The sequence below is a fragment of the Lacerta agilis genome, chromosome 1 (genome assembly GCF_009819535.1).
Source record: "Lacerta agilis isolate rLacAgi1 chromosome 1, rLacAgi1.pri, whole genome shotgun sequence".
NCBI lineage: Eukaryota > Metazoa > Chordata > Lepidosauria > Squamata > Lacertidae > Lacerta > Lacerta agilis.
Window position 1 is genome coordinate 126173559 of NC_046312.1, and position 23423 is coordinate 126196981.

General features: G+C 41.1%; 1 protein-coding gene across 1 annotated transcript in view; it reads left to right on the forward strand.

Annotated features, from left to right (window-relative positions):
• Positions 1 to 16930, forward strand: part of ADAM23 (ADAM metallopeptidase domain 23) — a 73364-nt gene extending 56434 nt beyond the window's left edge. Inside the window, exons 25-26 of the mRNA XM_033170121.1 lie at positions 1910 to 2000; positions 15409 to 16930. Of these exons, the coding sequence (XP_033026012.1) occupies positions 1910 to 2000; positions 15409 to 15454 (137 nt within the window). The 3' untranslated portion in view covers positions 15455 to 16930. The remainder of the gene's footprint in view (positions 1 to 1909; positions 2001 to 15408) is intronic.
• Positions 16931 to 23423: the final 6493 nt, after the last annotated feature.

Sequence of the window (23423 nt, forward strand, 5' to 3'; positions counted from 1 at the left end):
CTTCTTTCTCGCCACCCCCACCACCCGCCTCACTCGAGTATAAGCCGAGGGCAGCTTTTTCAGCACAAAAAATGTGCTGAAAAACTAGGCTTATACTCAAGTATATATGGTAATACAGTTCTTTAATCCTGGCCCTACTTTTTCAAGAGTTGTTGTCCCCAAACAATTACATATTTGTGTGTTACATAATAGACCAAAATGAAAAGAGAGGCCCAAAGTCAGGTCACTAATCTTGGTGTGCTAAAGAAGAATGTTTTCTGGGTAGCTTGCAGGAAAGATAAGAAATTTGATTTCATTTGGGCTGGATTCTGGAGACAGTAGAGGAAGGTAGAAAGCAGAGCTGAGACCTCCTTTCTCTTTAAGAATGAGTTAAATAGGTAATTAAGTGCCTTCAGACAAGTGCAGCATCTATTAATTCCATTTTTTCCACTTGGAAATATATTAAAAGTTAAAAATAAACCAGTGGTCTTTTTATTTATAAACCTTCATGAAGGTCCCTAACATTTCTTTGCTGTTCCCTGCAATCATAAGTAGGCCTTATAATGAAATATGACGACATAGAGACCTGTAGAGAAAGTGGTAGTCATGAAGTTTACATGATGCACAAGTTTGGTACATCTTCCAGTAACATTGCGACTTGGAATGCCGAATTCCCATAAAACTGGTCAAGATACTTCGCCTTGCATAACAAAATGTAAGGTGTAGTGAAGAATATACCTGGAATCAAAGGACAACTTAGGCCCAGAGTAAGAGAGTGCAAGGAATTTTCAGCCGTGTTTCTAAAACACTCATAAATACAAACAATGCATTTCTTGTGTGCTTGGCTTTATTGGTCGGTATGCAGTATATCTGTGATGTTACAAAACAGTTTTGTTATTTGTGAAGGTTTAAAAACCCTTTCTCCTCTTAAAATGGAAATGGGTACTGTCTTGCATAGGCTGAGAAAATCTTTATAAACTCTGGGAGGCACAAGCCAAGGAGGGCATTGCCATAGAGCTTTAATGGCCTTTGGCGATATGCATAACAGCTGTTCATTCTTTACAACAGGAGACCATTTACAGTCTATCCCCCTCTTCCCCAGAATCCTGACCACTTGTTCTCAGAGCAAGTAACCTTACATGCCAGGCCGTGTTACAGGTGTGTAGCCGTGTTGGTCTACCATAGTCGAAACAAAATAGAAAATTCTTTCCAGTAGCACCTTAGAGACCAACTGAGTTTGTTCTTGGTATGAGCTTTCAACAGGTTTTCCACACCTATCAGCTGATCACCCATTCCCACCACCCTTCTGAGTAATACCCCTCCCCACTCCCTCACTATATTTAAGGATCTGGTGACTTCTGTTTCAGTGTATCTGAAGAAGTGTGCATGCACACGAAAGCTCATACCAAGAACAAACTCAGTTGGTTTCTAAGATGCTACTGGAAAGAATTTTCTATTTTGTTTCGACTATGCCAGACCGTGTACAGGAAAGGGTCTGTACTGCTTAAATATATATAGAACATGAATGGTTTCTTTTTCTTTTAATGACCAGTGTGTTGCAATGTATGGAGCTGAACGCCAGTTTGGGTGGGTGGGGGGAAGTAAGGAGAATACAGAACTCCAACGAGCCCTATGCCTATTACATTCCCCCGCATGTGGCTGCACCCATGGGGGAACAGATCACACCTGTGATTTAAAAAGCACTGCTCAGTTTTAAAACAGAGGCAGCTTTTAAATAGGTGGTGTGCATCATATTCAGGCAAATATAATATCTGATAAATCCGTGATTCTAAATGGCTGTAAAAATCAAATGAAAGAAAGTATTTTTTAAAATCATTTTGGGGTGCCATTTAAAATTCTTCTTTTCAGACATCTTCTGTGTACATGATGACTTGCTTTTTAAAAAGTGTTCCCTTTTCCCTCTATACAGTGAGCATGGCCACTAACAGACTTATAGGTGCACTGGCAGGGACCATTCTGGCTCTGGGGGTGATTTTTGGAGGCACAGGGTGGGGAATAGAGTAAGCATATTTCTTAGTTTAAGAGTTTCATGTTTGGTGCCTAGTGTGTGAGGTAACTGTACGCATCTGAGCCCTCTGTGTACTATCCCATTAGCTTTGTGTTCTGTGGTGACCGTATTTGTCACGTGATTTGGATGTCTGTGTCATGTGATATGCTCATGCAATGTTTAACCCTCTCCTGTCTGGGACAATGTGGGGCATAAAACAATGTATGTGAATCTTATATAATGCAGTTTGATGTTTACATGTTTTCTGTGCTCTAAATTATAAAAAAAAAGATTTAAAAAAATATTGTCATTGCAAAATGCTCTCTAATAGACAACTTAGACTATTTGATAAAATTTAGTTTGTTGCCATTGGAATTAAGTGTAACAGTATGCAAACAATACAAGTTGAATAATGAGAAAATAGAACTGCTTGGGAACAATAGCCAGCTTTTAATAACTGTTGACTCTTCTTTCTCTAGGGTTTTTAGTAGTCCTAGACCAATAGTGTTCCATGTTCCATGTTATGCTCTGATTCAGTAGGGAAGATCTGTACATGAAAACAGGCTTCTGCACATAAAGCCAACAGATAAACAGATATCATTGCCTCATCTGTACCACAATGCTCATCTGGCCTGGCAAGGGGTGTCTTTTGATGTTTATCCGAAGTCATCTGTTACACGTGTCTAAAGATGGATTGGGGCTTTAAAACTATATGGATATTTGCTATATTATTTTGAGATAGATCAGTTTCTGTTATTAACACATCAGTTGACATTTATGCCACCCATCCATGGGATTAGAAATAGATATGGGATAAAACCATTTGGTATTCTTTGTGGAAATATATCACAGACCAGGTTTAACCTTTCACTGCACCTATTTCTTTGTGTTTCTTTTCATTTTTAACAGTGAGCAACTCACCTGCATTTTGCTGACTGTTCCCTTGAACATGATCTCTTTTTTTAATAGGGTCTGTGGCGGAATAATGCCTGCTGATGATTCAGGTTCATTATTCCGCCACAGACCCTATTAAAAAAAGAAATCATGTTCAAGGGAACAGTCAGGGTCAACAAGTTATTTTGCTACTATAATTTCTATAATAATTTTTAAATGTATCTGCACACTCTCAGGTTATATAATGGCAGGAAGTGACAAGGACACTGGTTTCATATATCCACGATTTTCTATCATTTGTCTTACATTAATGACAGAAGAGTTTGTATTATTATTATTATTATTATTATTATTATTATTATTAATTCCAAAATTGAGTTAAGGAAGTTCATAGAAAGTAGGTTTCCCATCTGCTCTGAGCTTCCCCCAAGAGGAAGGAGGCTGGTTTGAGGAGAAGGGGAAAGGAAACTTAACATTGCATGAATTTCCTTAACTGTGAATCCTACACATTGTCTTCTCATAAGCGAGCCCTGTTAATTTTAGCAGGACTCCCAGGTAGGCGCCTATAATTTATCAAAGCCCAGTTTGGGGCATTTCCTCCATCCTAGCAGTTCCCCCTGCCCTTAGTTCTGGAGGATATCCCCCCCCCCCAGCCTATGCAGGGAAGGGAGGCGACAGGAACCGTTCCTCATGTGTATGTATTTAAATTAATTTACTTCAATATGCACATAGTTATTTCTGGTAATAATGATGATAACAGTCTGAATTTTTCAAAGTCTTCTTTGATCTGGAAATTAAGCAAAAAGGCAGAGAAAGCAGGTAGAGAGAAACAAATTTTACATGATAAAGGAACCCAAGCTCACCTCATTTCCACTGTCAACTCCTAGGAAGGCTGTGGGATTGCCTTTGGAGTGATAATCCAGGCTTAATCCAGACAAGACTGAGGGGCTAGAGGTGGAGAAACTGGCTGATCTAGGAGGAGTGACGTGATTGGGACTGCACTCCCCCAAAAGGACCAGCTTTAGGGGTTGGCTGTGGAATTGCCCGTGGAAGTGTAGGTGAGGTCTGTGGCGGCTAGGAATGCCTTTACATTAGTTTGTATGGGCGAAAGGTCCTTCAGATAACTCAATCCCAAACATATTGAAGGCTTTAAAGATTTAAGATAGCATTTTGAGTCGGGTCCGAAAATGCACAGGTAACCAGTGCGGCTGATCCAGATGCTCCATTCATCTTCCTCTCATCAGCAACCAAACAGCAGCATTCAGTACCAGTTCAGACTGTCCTCAAGGCGGTACCATGCCCATCACATTTCAGCCTTAACTGGTGACTGCTGCATAGATTACCGAGGCAAGGTCCAATCTCTCCAGGACATATGTGATCAGCATTAATTCCCTTATAGGCAAACTCCCATTCGTGGGTGGTAGAAGGTAATCTTCAGTTCTAGGGTCCACCACATGTTTTATGCCTGCAATTTTTGTCCGCTTAATAATTTCTGGAATGTGTGCATAGAGGTGCCCGGTGTTTATGTTTTATACAGTTTTTGCTTTCTTCTCTGTTTATAGCCACATTTGGCAAAGATTTGCTTTTTTGGCAACAAATGAGGTGTGCTTTCGTGTCAATAATCCTTGTATAGTTGCGGAATATCTGAAACACCAAACCCATAGCAAAATACAGATTATAAAAAACATAACTTTTGCTCTACTATCTTGTTTTATTTATTTATAATGAAGGCTACAAATCCTTCCAAGACGCATTTACAGTGGTGCCCCGCTAGACGAAAAACTCGCTGGACGAAAGGCATTCGCTAGCGGAAGGCTGCCCCGCAAGATGAAAATGTCAATGGGGCTGCCTCGCAAGACGAAAAAAAATTATTTTATTTTTGGCGCGAAAACCTCCGCGCTCCATTGCCGCTTCGCTAGACGAAAAATTCACTCTACGAAGACACTCGTAGAACGAATTATTTTCGTCTAGCGGGGCACCACTGTACAATTAGCATTAAAATAAATTCTTTAAAACCACAATAAACAATACCAACATATAAAGTCAGCAGCAAGCTTTCCCACTGGGCAGTTGGCGACAGGTGGCCTTTTGGGTGATGGAGCAGAAGAGTTCAGGTGGAGTAGGTCTATTTGCCCATTTGTTTGGTTGGGTCCTTCCCACAGGGCAGTTGGGGTGGGAGAGAGTCCATCTAGAGCAGGCTCAGACCTCCAGGAATCCTTCCCACGGGGCAACTGATGGTGGATGAGCCTGTGGGAAGGTGGGGAATATATTTCACCTGGAGCGTTCCTTGATTTTCTTTCACCTGCCTTCCTGGAACTCACTCCAATGCAGCAAGGGTGAGTCTGTGCAGAGATACAGCCAGCACTTGACCTCGAGCAGGTAGAATGTCTCACACTATATTTGCATAGATGGACAACTGGACAGTGTCATTCCTACAGCATCGGTTATATTTTGTGGGAAAACTGATTTCAAGCATCTCACACACCCACACACCCTGCCCCCCACTCCTTGTCCTCAACAGGTAATAAAATCAGATGTTCCTGTGCTAACCATCTGTATCCAGGAGGGGAAGGGATCTAGGGATAAATTTCCTGCTCCTGGGCATTAGGACCAGGACTAAAGCGAACAGTTGTTTGCTCCACAAAATGATTTCGAGCAGGTGACATTATTTGGCCTCTTGGTATTGCAAAGCCTACGTTTTCTTTAAAATACTGGTGCTACTGTTTAAATGTGAATTTTTTAGCAGCAGCATGCAAACAAAAACATTTTTAGATCATACAGCAATATAAACCAAGTATTTAACCCTATGTAGATATACTCCCCCCCCCCGCTTGTTCCCTGGGTGGTGCTCTTTGTTATTAGGACCAGGCGTATTGAAACTAATCTCACAGCATAATGTTCTTTGCAAAATTCATGTACTCTGATAAACAGTGACATTATCTCACCGATGCACTTGGAGAGTGAAGGGGTCGAAAAGAATGGGCTCTTGGCCCCATTAGTTGCCCCTGCTTGCTCCACTTCTGTGGTTGCTTCTTCTCCGAAAGTAATTCAAACACTGTTAGAGATTTGATATAAGCTTTTTTTTAAACGGTTGACTGTCATACAAAGCAAAAAACAGCAAAAACACCTTATGACTTCTAATATTTGAATGTTGCAGCATGGTTAGGTATATGTAATAGTAATAAGTAATAAGTCTGGATACATTTGAACTGGAGTTGGGAGTTTCAGTAACAGCAGATATTCTGGTAAGGAATTAATTTGGAAATGCAAACAGGGTGGTATCCAACTAAAACATACCTAGAATTGGCCCATTAAAATCAGTGGAGTAAGTTACTTAAGTCCATTGATTTCAGTGGGTTTATTCTGTGTATTCATATTTGAGCAAGAGAGAGATTAAATAAGTTCGGCCCTTTTGACAATGTTTGTTTAAAGTAATTGAATAGCACACTTATCTAAAATTGCTTGATTACATTTCCCTTGATGTGAATTAATTAAGTGGTTGGTTCTTATGTCTTTCTTCCCATAATCCTTTGTCACAGGTCCTAGCGCCACCAATCTTATAATAGGCTCCATCGCTGGTGCCATCCTGGTAGCAGCTATTGTCCTTGGGGGGACAGGATGGGGCTTTAAGTAAGCAATGCCGCATGTCTTCTCTTCAGTGGCTATGGCATATCTCTCTTCTGCTTACATCACTAAATTTTGAGTTCCTGCTACAAGATCTCCGGTAATATTTTACTTTAATAAATCTGTGTTTAGTGAAAGGGCTAAAATATGCGTTGCAAAATCTCAAAAGTTGTCACCAGGATGCAAAGTTGTCAAAATAGCAAAACCAGTAAATTTAAGATTTAATAGTCTCAATGAATGTGAGCCAAAATGCTTATTTCAAATGGGGAAAGGACAGTGGTACCTTGGTTTACGAACTTAATCCGTTCCGGAAGTCCGTTCTTAAACCAAAGCGTTCTTAAACCAAGGCGTGCTTTCCCATAGCAGCGGGGGACTCAATTTACAAGTGGAACAGACTCAACAGGAAGCGGAACATGTTCTGCTTCCAAGGCAAAGTTCACAAACCGAAACACCTACTTCCGGGTTTGCAGCGTTCTTAATACACGTTGTTCGTAAACTAAGCTGTTCTTAAACCAAGGTTCCACTGTACTGTTTATCTGCTTGTGCTGTTATAAACACCTTATAGGAAGTTTCCCATTACGGTAGGAATTCTAGAGTCCAGATGTACCTGCGCCTGAACATGCTCAGGTATCCGGGAACTAGAATATAAAAAAATATACACCAGATTGACAAATTGTATGAATTTGCACCTTCTCATGGGCATCTCCTCCCGTGGTAAAGCACTTTTCAGTGAGCTGCTTTAATCATGCAAAATACAGCCCTGAAGGTTGGTGCTTCACTACAAGTCTTGCTGGCAGCCTGCCCTCTTGTGTTCACAGCAGGAATGGAATGATCAGCCTAGCTGTCTGATCTGAACTGATTTTTAGAGCAGAAATAGAAAATACGGAGAATGCATGGCTGTTGTCCTGTAGGCAACATTGGGTATCAGCGCAGCACCACCTTGACATGACCTTGTCTTTTGAAAGTTTCTTTGTCCTCAGTGCTTTTGCTTAGCTGCCGCTTGCTAGCACAAGGGAATTTTCAGCACAGTGAAGCCATGTCGTACATTTCATCTTGCTAGAAGTAGCACAAAGCATTGGAGGGGAGGGAGGGAGGCAGGGAGATGGTGCTGGTGGGTTCTCAATAGGCGTGCATTCTCCGTCACGCTAGTTCTGCTGTTGAAGGCTGCTGTTATGTACAAATGCATTTAAAAGATGGGAAAAAAGGGAAAGGTTGAGACCTAACTCCTTCCTTGCCAGTCTCTACTCAAACTATATATTCCCTTCTCCCCCTCTCCACCCCCAACACATACCCACCCCCCACAGCTCCCCCCACTTTAAGGTTTTGAAAGTATATTTGCTAAGGCATTGAGATGACAAAAATTTAAGACATACTAGTCAGTGCCTGGTGAGTCAGTTCGTTTATGGAAGTTTGTTTGCAATCTCTGTTACTCTTTTTGAGAAATCCTTTTTCTCAGAGAGTTCACTTGGGAACCATCCCTTTCATTTATAAGTTAACAGCTAACATTAAGATGCTGTGAGATGTGAACCGCCCTGAGATCTATGGATGAAGGGCAGTATAATTAAGTAAGTAATTAAGTAAGAATAAATAAATAAGTTTCACCAGTTGTAATTTGAAGTGACACAATAGTCCAACAGCATCTTAAGGACACCAAGATGGCTTCCTCTCTTGTAGTATTAGAAGCATCTTCTCTATCCCTTTGCACACACTTAACTACCAGATGGCTCTTGCTGTCGGTATCTGACAGCACAGATCATCTGGGGAGAGAAGGAAACACTTGGATTTGTTTAAGTGCTCCCTTCCTGCATTGCAGGGGGTTGGACTGGATGTCCCTCGGGGTCCCTTCCAACTCTTCAGTCCTATGATTCCACCCCCTCCTTCCCTTCCCATTTGGTAGGTGATCTGCACTATCTTTCACTATATACAGGTGAAACTCGAAAAATTAGAATATCGAGGAAAAGTCCATTTATGTAAGCAATTGTTTTCATTAGCTACCGGAGTTTAATATATGAGATAGACTCATGACATGCAAAGTGAGAAATGTCAAACCTTTGTTTGTTATAATTGTGATGATTATGGCGTGCAGCTGATGAAAACCCCCAAAGATGAAATTGTTAATTTGGGGTTCTCATCAGCTGTACGCCATAATCATCACAATTATAACAAATAAAGGCTTGACATATCTCGCTTTGCATGCCGTGAGTCTATCGCATATATGAGTTTCACCTTTTAAGTTGAATTACTGAAAGAAATGAACCTTTCCACCATATTCTAATTTTTCGAGTTTCACCTGTATAGCACTGTAGTTTAGGGAAGGTTCTGTGGATGCAGCAACTACAATTACTGTTGCTAGGATTGCCTAAGAGCCACATTCATTGTTGGCCCAACCTTCTGGGGGGCTCGTGCCAGATTCCACACATACGCTTGCCTACGCACACACATGCAGACACACACACACACACACACTGTTGCCGATCTGCACAAAGCAGGTGTTATCACTCTCTCTGCTCATCAAATGATCAATCTGATATTTGTGGAGTGGATGATTTGTATATCTTTCAGGGTGCTGGGCTCTGCCCAGCCCAGTGCAGCGTCTACATAAAAATAATTATTTTGCTGCTGCCACCAAAATTGTGGAGTCTTGGTGGCAGAGCAGAAATAAATTGTTCAGAGGTTGGATTAGGTCCCCAAACTTAATGCCATGCTTTATGCCATTCAAAACATTCGCTCGAAGGTGTTAGTTTTATTGAGATGAACCCCATTAAATTAATAAGCCACCCATTATCCATTCTGAACCACCTGTGATTTATTACTGTTCACAAATGCTCTCAATCTTTCAGTGTAAATAGTCATAAATAGTTAGCTAAAATGGTATTGCTTGAGCATTTATTTACCACGTTGTTTTTTTACATACAGAATTATTACATAAATTCAGATCTGATCAATATTGCAGTTTGCATATGATCAGGAAATATAATGCTTACCTAAAACCAGCATTCGTTTTGTGCAACTGATCAGTTATTGGAGCTCAGATCCGTCAGGCAAATTCTTCGCCTCTTGGTGGAGTTCTAAGCTTTCCATGGAAGTTTGTGCATGTTGAGACCTCCATATCATGGGGTCACAATAGTAAAACCATAAACTTAAGTCTTGGTTGTATGTGTTGAATATAGAAAATTGACACAAAACCCCTATCAGTGAAATACATATAAAAGATTCAAATTTGGACTTCCGGCACATATATTTCTATTTTAATAAAGAATGTGTTTGTATGTGTATGTGTGTGAGACATACGTGTGTGTGTGTGTGTGTGTGTGTGTGTGTGTGTGTGTACTTACTGGGTTATTAAACTTCATGACCTTTAATTTGACCACCGATACTAAATTAAAAGGTCATGAATACTAGTGGTATACCTGCCACATTTTTAGCAATATCTCCTTTCTTGCAGTGTGATGTGGAAGGTCCATGTCAATACCACTAGTATTTATGACCTTTAATTTTACCACTGATATTCTAAAAGCGAATGAAGCAAGGTATGTGTTTAAATGAAGGCTTGAGCCATACCAGCCCCCCCCCATTTCCTTATAAACTACACAATACTATATTGATGCTTTTTTCCTTTTGTCCATGCACACGTTAGTCATTCATCTGTAGCATATATTTCCCACTTAGATAATACTTTGCATCCTGGGTGTCATCCTAGTGTACGATATATATACACAACGAAATAATTTGGTTCCCCGGTATGGACAACGGTTCTCTATAAGTATCACAATCGTTCTCTTATTAATTTAAAATGAAAGTATTTTATTCTGTAGCAGAACCTCAAATATGATGGCCTCGCCTAGCTCACAGCTTGAAGTGCATGTTTCTTTGGGGGTAAAACTGAAAGAAGTATTCACTCTGTGGAAGAGGCCTAGCCCAGGTAGGCCTTCTTATATTTTGCTGCTTCATTGGGTATGTGTGAGGGTTATTGTGGAGCCTAGAATGTTTATGATAATTTGGTAGGAATGGAAGAAAGAAAATTAACTGCAAAGCAGTGGGACAAGGCGCTGGTTTCAAAAGTTTTGATGCTGTAGCGCACTGTGTTTCGGAGCTGTTTGCAACACAGCAGGCACTGAACCATACATTTAGTTTATGAATACTCATTTTTCTGAACTTTATTTGGGTTTGGATCCTGATTTGTGCAAGCAGAAGGCCACTCACTCCAGCAGAGCTTTCCTTGCCCCCTTGTCTACATTGCAGCCCAGCAACTTCCGAAAAGCCACTTCTGGTTATCTGAACAGGATGGGAGAGGGATGTCATGGGGGCCTGCAGAGGGAGGAGGCTGGTGAAATTCAAGAGGAGGCAAGGAGTGGCTTTTCAGATGGCACAGAGCACCCCATTGAGGGCAAAAAGGGTAGGAAATGTCTTGTTTCAGCAGTTTTCTGCTCATGCAGGTCCAGATACAAACCAGTATTCAGATTTTAAAATAATACTGTTCAGCTGAAATTTTCTTTCGTACAAATTTAGGTGTTCACGTGAGAACTTTTTGATCTGTTTTCTCAACTGATCAAAGGTTTCATTTCAATGATCTTTCTGTTTAACTTTTCTAGACGCAACCGATTTTTCTGATAATTTCATTCATGATTTTCCCAAACGTTTTGCCAAAAGCGGTCCTATAATAGAGAATAACATAATGTTGATGCTATTGTATGGGCCCCCTGAGAACATAATAAGAGCCTGCAGGACCAGCTTCCAGCTTCTATGTGTGCACCCACAAACGACTGAAATACGTGTGCTTGGTTTTTACAATCCTTTTAATTAAAACAAACAAACTTGAATTATATGATGCATAGATAGTTGGAGAGAATTGTACTGATGCTGTGCATGATGGAATGTGTACATTATTCTTTTTTAGCAGTATCTCCTCTCTTGCAGTGTGATGTGGCAGGTACATGTCAAAGTATTTTTAGTGTATGTGTTAAGGCAGGAAAGGAATCAATCTTGACCTCATGCAGGGTGAAAAAGCAGCACTGTATTTTTGTAAGACTGGCAGTGTTGCTCGATTTCTATCTCTGTAATACGTCGTGCAGAAGCTTGCCCTCTCCTTTCCCTTCTTTGTACCAGAGATGGTACAACTTCTTTGTTTGTGGGAGACTATATTCTGTTTTCCTGACTGTTGCCCAGGGGCTGGAAGCGTTGACCTCAGTAGTGAGGCTAACTCCATCAGTAAGAATATACAGGTGAAACTCGAAAAATTAGAATGTTGTGGAAAGGTTCGTTTCTTTCAGTAATTCAACTTAAAAGGTGAAACTCATATATGAGATAGACTCATGACATGCAAAGTGAGATATGTCAAGCCTTTGTTTGTTATAATTGTGATGATTATGGCATACAGCTGATGAGAACCCCAAATTAACAATTTCAACTTCGGGGTTTTCATCAGATGCACGCCATAATCATCACAATTATAACAAGCAAAGGCTTGACATATCTCGCTTTGCATGTCATGAGTCTATCTCATATATTAAACTCCAGTAGCTAATGAAAACAATTGCTTACATAAATGGACTTTTCCATGATATTCTAATTTTTTGAGTTTCACCTGTAATTATGCGGGACATGTAGGCAGGCACAGGTGTGGCAACACATTAAAAATCTAAATGAGAGGTGTATCATTGAAGTGTGTCCCTCAGGAGTCACATGAATTTGCTTGAGTAGCAAGATCTGCCCTGTGGACTGTTGGCAACCAGCTCTGTATCATCTCTTTAAATCATGAATGAGCAACCTCTGGCCAATGGGTATAGTTAGGCCCATTCCAGGTCCCAGTTGGGCCTGTGAGGCTGTTTCCCCAAAGCCACACCCATCCACTCTGCACCTAGCATCATACGGGCAGCTACCATCGAACAGTTGGGAGCCTCAACGTCTTATCAGCTGATGGATCATGACAGCAAGCTGCTGGGGTCAACTGTATTATGGAGTTCCTGCAGTGCAGCCGATGGAAAGTATAATAAACATTTGAGGGCTGATTGTATACCAGTAGAATAATCCTAGGTGGTTTTAAAAGTTGCTGAATGTGTGAAACTCAGGTCACTCTAGTTTGCTTGCCGTGATCTCACGCCATGCAATTAAGCCATACATTTTGCAAATAAGGGAAGACCACAAGCCTTGTTTCATTGTTGGGCTGCTATGCTACAGATACGGTACATCTCTCTTCTTCCAACAGACACAGCAAGTACTGTTTTCTAATGTTAGCCTTGTCAATATACAATAATTAAAGGATCCAGTGTGAGGGAGGGCAGAAGAGATGCATTCTTTATACTCTCACTCATTTAATTTTGTATGAGATCTGCGGAATTTTTTTTTTTTTTTAATAATGGAGGGTGAAATGCTCAGTATTACCAATGTACTATTTTACAAACAAAGATAAAGTGATGATGTGCATCCTAGGTTTTTTAAAAAGAAGAATAAAGACATTTTAAACACTGTATATATAGTGAAGAGAGGAAAATATTTCCCGGTCGAAATCACGGTTTCTGAGTCTGCAGGTACATTTCTTTCTTGCTTTGCAGTGCAGAATATAGCTATATCCTTTCCCCACCCTCCATTGCTTTCAGTTTTTAGAGGGACATGAGATAAGATGGATTCTACTTAGCATTTTCTCTGGGGGAGGCAAGAATAGTAGCTTGGAAAGTATGGAAACCAACCTGAGGCCCGAAGATGTGTTCTCATGTCTACAGCGTCACAACTTTTTAATGATTTCTTAAGAGGAAAAATAACATGCCAACTTTTATTACCAAGACGGTAGTTAGCTTATGATGTAGGCTTGTGGACGCTTACTTGGAAGAAAGTCCCATTGAAGTAAATGAGACTTGCTCTTGAGTAGACATGCAAAGGGTTGTACTGTAAGTATTAGTATTGAGAGATGGAATCTGTCCTAACAGTGTAGTCTAATAATAATAATAATAATAATAATAATAATAATAATAATAATAATAATAATAATAATAATTTATTTATACCCCGCCCATCTGGCTAGGTTTCCCCAGCCGCTCTGGGCGGCTTCCAACAGAATATTAAAATACAATAGTCTATTGAACATTAAAAACTTCCCTAAATAGTAGTGCCCAGATCATTTCTAGGTATGTAGTTTTTACATCTATTGAGATCTGAGTTTTATAAACTGTCAGTTACATTTTGTATGTTGTGAACCAAAGCAAGGCTTGCCCATGATTGCACTGTTCTGTTGCTCTTGAACCGCATTGTTTTAGTACCTCTAGCAATGCAAGGTTAATTGAATTACTGTGAAAAACTGACTTTGAATTCATATAATTTAAAATACAGGTTTTGGCATTGCTTTCAAACTCTCTCCATCATGAAAAGCATTGCGAGGTATGAAAACATTGTTGGCAAAGACATTGTCTTTATTATTATTCATACCAAATTTCAGAGTTACCCATTACTCTGTTGCGGCTAGAACAGCGAGAGTCCTATGGTACCTTTAAACACAAACAGTGCAAACCCATACATGTCTGCATGTCTACACAGTGTAAGTCCCATTGAGTGCAATGGAGCTTACTCCAAGGTAAGTGAAAATAGGATTGTAGACTGACTGATTCATTACGGTTTAAGCTTTTGTGGATTAGATGCACAAAATGTTATTCTCAGTTGTATATGCACGTAAGTACAGTGAAAGAACATTCAGTGAAGCCAGTAGGCTGTGTTATACAAAATGCAGCAGCTCTGCAGAGAATCATGGCCTATCCACAACAGCTGCCATTGGTGATACTTATCTTTTTGGCAATTTATGCTGGTATTCCAAGGTAGAAAAGTAAAACGAAAGCAAAAACCTAATCTCACCGCATTAGAAATGTCAGGTCCACCGTTACTGAATGAGCAGTAGCGAGATTACTCCATTCTACGGGAATAATGCAATCACTGTGGTTAACAGCACATATTTGGGCGACGTATTTCTGTGTACGAAAGGCAGTGAAAAGGGGTTCTTATGAAACAACGTACTGATCTGCAAAGTGCATGTTTGAGTCAGTTACGTGGCACAAAAGTGAAGCCTGAAAATACTGTCTTTTGGACGTTATCCACGAACTTAGCACAATAAGCGCAACAAGAGATGTTTTAAATTCTATTCACTGCGGCCACTGTTGCAGGAGCATGCAGTGGAGGAGACCCAAGGCTTTATGTTCCTTACCGTTAGGGAATCTGTGAAATCCTGCTCTCTGTTTTACTGCATGACAATTTGGTGGCGGTAGTGGTGCACATGCCCAGGTGTTAAGACTAAATGCATGAGCCCCTTGCTTGATGCCCCACATAAAGCCAGATTATGGGGAGGTTGCATCCAGTTTTTGTGTTGCCTTGTAGTGTCTTGCTGTTTATTTATATACAGTAATGGTATAATAGGAGAATGGACGTTTCTACAAAAAAGTTTTGTTTGCTAACAACAGCAGCAAAATTGCAGTGGCGCAACTAACACGTTCTGGTGTCCATTCTTCTTCACAAGCAGTTTCTTGGCATCTGCTGCTGGAGACTTGAAGTATTTTGTTCCCTATTGTAGTAAAGGCTTGCACAGGGGACCCACAAATTGTTTTATATTTTGGCTTCATTGAAGCCTTTCAGAACAGCGACCTTTGGCAGCAACAAATAAATAAATCTATGACGTATCAGTGATATTACGGAAAAGGGGCTGAATACAGCTTCATATTCCGTAGAATCCTTAAGAACTGGTATCAGAATTGAGCTTTAAAGCCCTAATATGAAATGGGTTTATTTCAAGTTTACATCTTGAGCGTCTTAGTGTGAGCCCTTACTACATAGTGTGGTGATGAAAACATGACCTTGTTTTCAATTATGCCTAACTGACATATTTCTTGTTTCCCTGTCTTACTATTTGTCTCCTCTTTAACTGGAAGAAATGTCAAAAAGAGAAGATACGATCCAAGTCAACAGGGTATCTAAGGAACTCATTGGAAGAGCTTTTCTGTGCATTACTGGATTCCAGATGTGGTGGCTTTTTGTAGTAGCTGCACAGAAAGTACGTCACCGCAGAAGAAAATTAAGTCGAGCGATTTACTACAAATGGCAAGTGGAGATACTTACGAAAGGGCTGAAGGAAAACTTGTCCTTTTCAGAGATTCAAATTTAAGAACTCCTTCCACTACATTTCTCCTTTTTTTTAAGGTGATAAGAAACGGGACAGACGTTATAAATGAACTATTTTGGCCGAACTTTTTTAAATACAAAGAACGGAGCAAACAAATCAAGTGCAATAAGAGAACTGTTTCAAAATAGTCAAATAGGTAAAAAAGTTTCATAACTGGTAACTTGAGTTCGCATGACCTTTTAATATTAATGACAGACTCCAGTGGCATGATAAGCTAACTTTTGAAATGGTAACCTGCATGGCAAATATACAGCAAACGAGCTATCAAGCTGACCCCAAGCCAAGTCTGCATACCAAGAAAACAAACCAAAACATAGAAATGCTGATTCTGGGTACTTAGGAAATCACGTTCCACCAAGATACACCATTCTCCAAGTTGTACAACCCCTTCCTAATATATATTACTCATTCATCTCAAATTTTATTTTGGGGGCAACCTTATTTAGGGTCCTGCAGGTCATGCCTTGATCTTGTACGGTTTTCAATATAAAAATGAGCAATTTTTGCCATGCCATTCTCAGATAATGACACATTTTCCTAAGGGTTTCGTTCTATGTGTGATTCTATCTTCTCGGGTTGTAAAGCTTTCTCAAAACATTGCTCCCCTTTTAAGTTTTTGTAGCATGTTGTATAGCGGGGGTTCTGGGCTTGCTCTAAAAGGCATATCGCATGCAGACACAGGGAGTTCTAGCAGAAAACAGGCGTGCTTTTTAAATTTGTATGCTTGAAACCAAAAAAACAAAAACAAAAAACACCCACCCATCCAAAACCTATTAATATGTATAAAATGCATACGTATGCAATGAATCTTTTCAAATGCATTATTTGCTGTCATGCAGATATTTTGTATATAGTGTAAGAAGTCAACACCCTCTCAAATCAATCACAGAAGTGCCAAGCTTATAACTCTTTAATTTTACCATCTGTTTTCCTTTCTCTATCTCACATTATACGAAAGGAAAAGAAGCCTAAATAAGCCTTAAATACCCATAAAAATACTGAGAGCTTTTAACAGGTTAAGGCTTTCCCATGTATTGTTTTATAGTCCCCAGCACCACCTCACCTCCCAGGTCCACATCTGTCGATGACCAGTTTATAAAGTGATCCCAATAGCCAATTCTCTTGAGTTTATCTGCGTATTATGTATCTTTCAAGTCACAGCCTCGAATGTTACTTCCTAGACTATTTGTGGTTACTGTCACGGCTCAGCTCCCTTTGGCCAAATAAGAAAGGTATCATTGTGTATGTTCAGGTAGCACTTCTCCATGCTTTAGCACAGCAGTGGGCTTAGGTTTGCATTCTTCTCCCTCCCCTGGCCCACCTGAGCGCCTCTCTCAGGTGTAAATACAGGTGTGAAGAGCAGCAATGGCAACTGCCATTAGCATGCCACACAGTGAATAAAGCTGGCTGGGGTACACTTCTGCACGGTGCTTGTTAAAAGGCTTTATGCTGAAGTCCAGATCAACGTCCTGCTGCTGCTGCTGCTGCAAAAACGCTTGCCAGTTTTCCACACCTTTAGTGGCAAGACATTCTGCATTCAGCCAGCTATGATTTTCAAGATGGCAAGTATCTTGTAACCCAATTCCTACTGCATCAGATGGATAGGAATAGAAAGTACAGTCTCAGCCAAAGCTGCACTTGCTTGGTGTGGTGCTCATTTATGTCAGTGGTAGGCTACTTTTTGATTACAATTGGCCTTTGGTTCGTACTCCAAAACCTTTCGTTCTGGTCACAAGTATTCAGGTATCCTGGTATAATTCAGCTGCTCCAGTAAAAATGACCTCCAGTGTATATTGATGTAAGCATTTTATCCTTTTAATATCATTTCCCCCGTTGCATAATTTGGAATGGTCTTTAAAATGAAGCAGGCTGTGATACTTTTAAATTTACATTGAGTTACCAGTAGATTTTAAATTTAACTGTAGGCATTAAGTTAATGAAGTAATGCGAGGGGAGAGATACTTTTCATTCTTCAAGCTGCAGTAGCAGTTGTAGAATATCATAGCGGCCCTCACCATATAATCCTGTAACGTTTTGTGGGCACGTCACAGCTGTTTAGTGGGTGACAGTTTTCACAGAGTTATATACCTGATTAAAATGTACTAAAGATGCAGTGGGAAGGCGGTGTTAACTGGAATGCATCTTGATATATAGCATTCACAATGCTCTAATAAAGGCAGTCTTGCGGGCTATGTATCTTACTTCCCTTCTTAGGTCTCTAAAAGCAAACTATTACCTGGGTCACACTTAGTGGTAAGGCAAACCATAGCTTAGTGCAAGTGCGCTCATTTCCAGAGAGGAGCTGAAGGCTGCTTTGCACCTTATTGCGCGGCCAGGCGGAGTCCCCCGAACCCCGGGCAGCCCCTGAGGGAAATAATGACGCGTGACAACGTTCTATGGGATTAAATTGGCCACAACTTTATTAATATTCAGATGTAGGGAGACCTTGGCTCAGGCATTGGGTGTTATCCTTCCCAGCCCCCCAGCTTCTGGGTTCTGGGTAACTTCAGGGTTATCCAGCATGAGTGGGGAGTGGGCTAGTCTGGAGAACATATGTTCAAGCAGATAGCCCGCCCCCTATGTTCGCCACCGCTGGAAGGGGAGAGCAGTGACGACCCTGGTCAGTGCCTCCCTCTGAGACCCCTTTAACGGGAACCCTGTTATCGCCACCGGAATTGGGGCGGGGCTCACCGCCCCACGCACCCCCCAATCTTGTAGATGACTAAAGGATTCCGCCCAAGGCCTGCAACCGCCAAAGTTGTGACGAATTGCTACGGGAAAGGCGAAACCTGCCAATGCAGGGAAAGTCCTTTCCGGCCCTTCAACAGTGACATAACAGCGCCTGCGTGCCTGTGTGGCAAAGGTGGTTAAACCTGCAAAATAAGTGTCAATTGAGGGAGTGGAGGGTGGGGAAGCTCTGAATCCAACGGCCGCTTCCCAGGTATGACTCAAGTTCTATTGTGTGTACTGTATAATCCTTCTACCTGGCCAATCCCCCGGCAACACCTCCACAGCCAGGATTGGGCGGCTGCTAGAGTAGGTGGAGTCCACAGGTATCCGACCTGGGAAGGTGATGCCAGGACCAACTGCCAGGAGCTGCACCGTGATCCAATGGGGCTACTCGCGACCACGCAAAAGGCGCACCCCATTTGATGTGGGGGAACGCTCAGTGGGGTCCTACTGATCTGTGCTAAGCCATGGTTTGGCTCAGGTGACCTGCCAAGCCACACCATGGCTTAACTCACTGCAACAAAGGGACCGGAGGAGGAGCGAGTGGCTGCAGTCCCTGGAAGCCTTCCTGCTTGTGTTGAGCCATAGTTTGGCTTAGCGTTACATGCAAACTGAGCCAGTGTGTTCCCTTTCAGGTCTTCCCATTTGCATCAGGATATCGATCAGTAGAGCTATTTTCCTTAATGTCACTTTGCTTTTGACCCTGTCTGGGATAAGGGTATCTAAATTGGTGCTGGGGTCTCCTTTTTGGTTCTGTTCTGGGAGCGATGTGGTAACCACAGTAGACAACGCCATTCAATATGGTTCTAAAAATCAGATTGTTGTATTTTTAAAAAAATCTTTAAGTGATTCAAAAAAAACATTGTAAATGTGCGATGTGATGTTTTTAATCAGACCACACTGGTCCCCAATTATGTATATATGGTAAGAGTTGGTGTAACTTTTTGTTACACTAGCAGTTTCATAAGAAATATAATTTGTCTAAATTTCTCCTCTGCTGTTCTGTTATGTGTATGTGTGTTTAAAATACACAAATTTTATGTATAGAATGTAAATGACCACGCAACCACATAGCTCACAGAAGTGGATTGTAATGTTTTCTGTGGTACTAGAGTTATATAATCAAACCTGTTAAGGTAGGTACTTAATTTTTTAGAATTCATTTACCACATTTTTAAGAGAACATATGTTGCCTATGTTACTTGCCTTTTTTTAAAAAACCACAACCAGTGTCATTTTAATGGTGTTTTGACAGAATAAATGTTAAGTTACCATTTCATCCACTATTCTTCTGTTCCATAAAAAGGATTCATCTTGACAGGAAAATGTATGGAAATTTTATATAGCTTATGTTGATATGCTGCATGATCCCACTGAATTGAGCAAATTCTCTACAAGGGGAAAGCTCCACTACGCAAATTGAATATATATATATACATATATAAATATTCTAGGTGCATGTTATAATAAATTACATAGAACTGGAGTTTTACAAAGTTTTCTTTACTATGCAATGATAGGTATTGCACAAACTTAAAATTCAAAGACAAATGTCTGAGGAACTTTACAAAAGAATACTTGAATTTATTTTTGATCTAAGAAGCTTTCAGTCATATTTTATATTCATTGTTGCTTCCACTGTTAATCTTCCTTTAAAATTGTTTGTAAATTCTTTTTAAAATGCACAATATGACAAACCAGTTTTTGTTTGGAGTTAATACTCATTCATACCTTGTTGGCTGCTGATGAATGGAAATTCAGTTGTCATTGTTCTGCATATTAGTTAAATGAGTATTAAAGACTTCATGAACATGGAAAGTTACAACTTCTATATCTTTCTTCCTCAAATTTCTATGTTCCACATCCAAAACCGTGTTGCAGTTTACAAAAAGATCAGATAGTACTTAACACTGGAGGCAACCCTTTATCAAAACAGTTTATTCACTCATGGGAACGCTGTCATAAATCTCTCCCATTGGTAAAACTGTAATATTGAGTTTGATTTCTATCAAAAATAAGAGTACGACTGCAGCTTAGCATTACTCGTACCTCTGCAGGGTCATTTCACACATTGCAGAAAAGATGGTCACTGCGTTTCTCGTTTGTATCTGTTCCATATTTCTTGTAACATTTGGAGCACATTCACATGTCTGGAAACACTGCGTGGAACTGCGAACAGCCAGGAAAAAGTTTGACATGTGTGGGTTTTTCTGAGAGACAGAAATTCCATTCAAAAATAATAGTGATGATATGCTCGAGCTGCATTGGTAAGAAGCAGCCTTAATGGTCTGACCCTGTAATTCGGTGGATTAGAAGTATAATGTACACCAAGGAGGGAGGAGGGCGAACCAGAGGCCTGCTTGAGTCCACACCAGCCCTGGTGAAATTTAGCTAAAGATCCCAATCACTCCAATCTGATCTGGTGTTTTCTGTCACCGTTAGTACTCGGGGGAAACAATAGAAAGTTGGAGTCCCTGTTGTTGGCAATGATTGCCAAGTGCTCAGGAATCATCAGAGTGGAAAACAGGAAAGAGCTTGGTGAATAAGGGCATTTCCAGTGGCTTCACTGACTCCGCTGGGAAAGGGAAAAGGGCAAGGGAAGCCTGTCATGTTGTATCAGCTGCAGGGGATAGTACACCAGGAGATGATGCCCTCCTCATAGTCCCTTCTGAAGAGTGGGTTCTCTGTGGGCGATGTGGTTGGCACTGTAGTCTAAACCACTGAGCCTCTTGGGCTTGCCGATTGGAAGGTTGGCAGTTCGAATCCCCGCGGCAGGGTGAGCTCCCGTTGCTCTGTCCCAGCTCCTGCCAACCTAGCAGTTTGAAAGCATGCCAGTGCAAATAGATAAGTAGGTACTGCTGTGGCGGGAAGGTAAACACTGTTTCCATGAACTCTGGCTTCCGTCACGGTGTCCCGTTGTGCCAGAAGTGGTTTAGTCATGCTAGACACATGACCCAGGAAGCTGTCTGTGGCCAAACGTCAGCTCCCTTGGCCTGAAAGCGAGATGAGCGCCGCAACCCCATAGTCACCTTTGACCGGACTTAACAGTCCAGGGTTCCTGTTCCTTTACCTTTACCTTTTACCTGCATGCACCCATACAATAATAAGGGGCATCTACAACCACAACACCTCTGTTGGGATACACAAGAGAGCCTTTAAGCAGAAATGGCTATGCTAGACACAAGCTAGTCCATTACAGTATTACCACTACTTGGCCACCTATTCAACCAAAATAAAACTTACTGTATTGTTTTGTAACACGCACTGTTAATACAAGGAGAACTCAGGTGGCTGTCAAAGTTTAAAAAGATGTTACGTAAAGTAACTACTATAAGGTGAAACTCGGAAAATTAGAATATCGTGGAAAGGTTCATTTCTTTCAGTAATTCAACTTAAAAGGTGAAACTAATATATGAGATAGACTCGGGACATGCAAAGCGAGATATGTAACAAGCCTTTATTTGTTACAATTGTGATGGTTATGGCATACAGCTGATGAGAACCCCAAATTAACAATTTCAACTTGGGGGTTTTCATCAGTTGTGCGCCATAATCATCACAATTATAACAAGCAAAGGCTTGACACATCTCGCTTTGCACGTCATGAGTCTATCTCATATATTAAACTCCAGTAGCTAATGAAAACAACTGCTTACATCAATGGACTTTTCCACGATACTCTAATTTTTCAAGTTTCACGTGTAGATAAGAGTCGTGGAGACGAGAATATTGGTATGAGTCAATAGGATACTCACACACACAAAGAGACTTCCTGAAAGAAGTAGCCATGAAATGTTGCAGATAATACCAACAGAGAGACTTTTGCTTTGGAGAAGGAAGATATGCTGGGAACCATCTCCCTCTCCTGGAAATCTTTATCTGTGGCTACATAGAGCACAAGATTCTAAAACGTTATCCAGACCACATGCAACAGGTATGCCTGTATTTTCTGATTCCCCCACCCCCCATTTGCTTACAAAGCCTCCACACCAAGTTCATCAAATATTTCACTCAGCACTTCTCGACCTGATCAGTGATTAAACATGAATAGCATGCTTATGATAAGAGTTCAGAAGTGGGCAGGGGGAGCAACTGGGGGGAAAGCTTATTGGGGGGGTACTTGCCCCCTGACTCCCTTTGGCATTGCCCATGGTCCTGGGACCTGCTGTGGGGGGTAATACATTTACTACTACTACTACTACTACATTTTCCCAGTAGTAATGTACGGAAGTGAGAGCTGGACCATAAAGAAGGCTGATCACCGAAGAATTGATGCTTTTGAATTATGGTGCTGGAGGAGACTCTTGAGAGTCCCATGGACTGCAAGAAGATCAAATCTATCCATTCTTAAAGAAATCAGCCCTGAGTGCTCACTAAAAGGACAGATCCTGAAGTTGAGGCTCCAGTACTTTGGCCACCTCATGAGAAGAGAAGACTCCCTAGAAAAGACCCTGATGTTGGGAAAGATGGAGGGCACAAGGAGAAGGGGACGACAGAGGATGAGATGGTTGGACAGTGTTCTCGAAGCTACTAACATGAGTTTGGCCAAACTGCGGGAGGCAGTGAAGGATAGGCGTGCCCTGGGCCATGGGGTCACGAAGAGTCGGACACGACTGAACGACTGAACAACAACAACACTAATTATTATTATTATTATTGCCTGCAGGGTCGAGGTTCCCAGCCCCTATATTAGACTAAGCCCATTGCTCATCTCTCTCCCCTGTTCTGTGCTAGGCTTTCATCTTTCCCCCCAGTCTGTGCTAGCCTTTCAAAAACTATGCAACATCTTCTGGAGAAGAAACTCCAAATGTGATGCAGAAAGTGGAGGCAGCAGCAACCAATGCCTGGTTGCTCTAGATTCTTCCAGGTGCCATCCTTGGAGTTGTGGTGTCTTTTTTTGGGGGGGGGGAATAAACTCCAAGTAAACTCTACTTGGAGCCAGCAGATGACAAGGAGGCTCTTCTAACACTTCCTAAAAGAAGCCATCAACCTTTGAGGAGAAAGGAGGAAACGTGGGGGGAAATGGTATCGCTG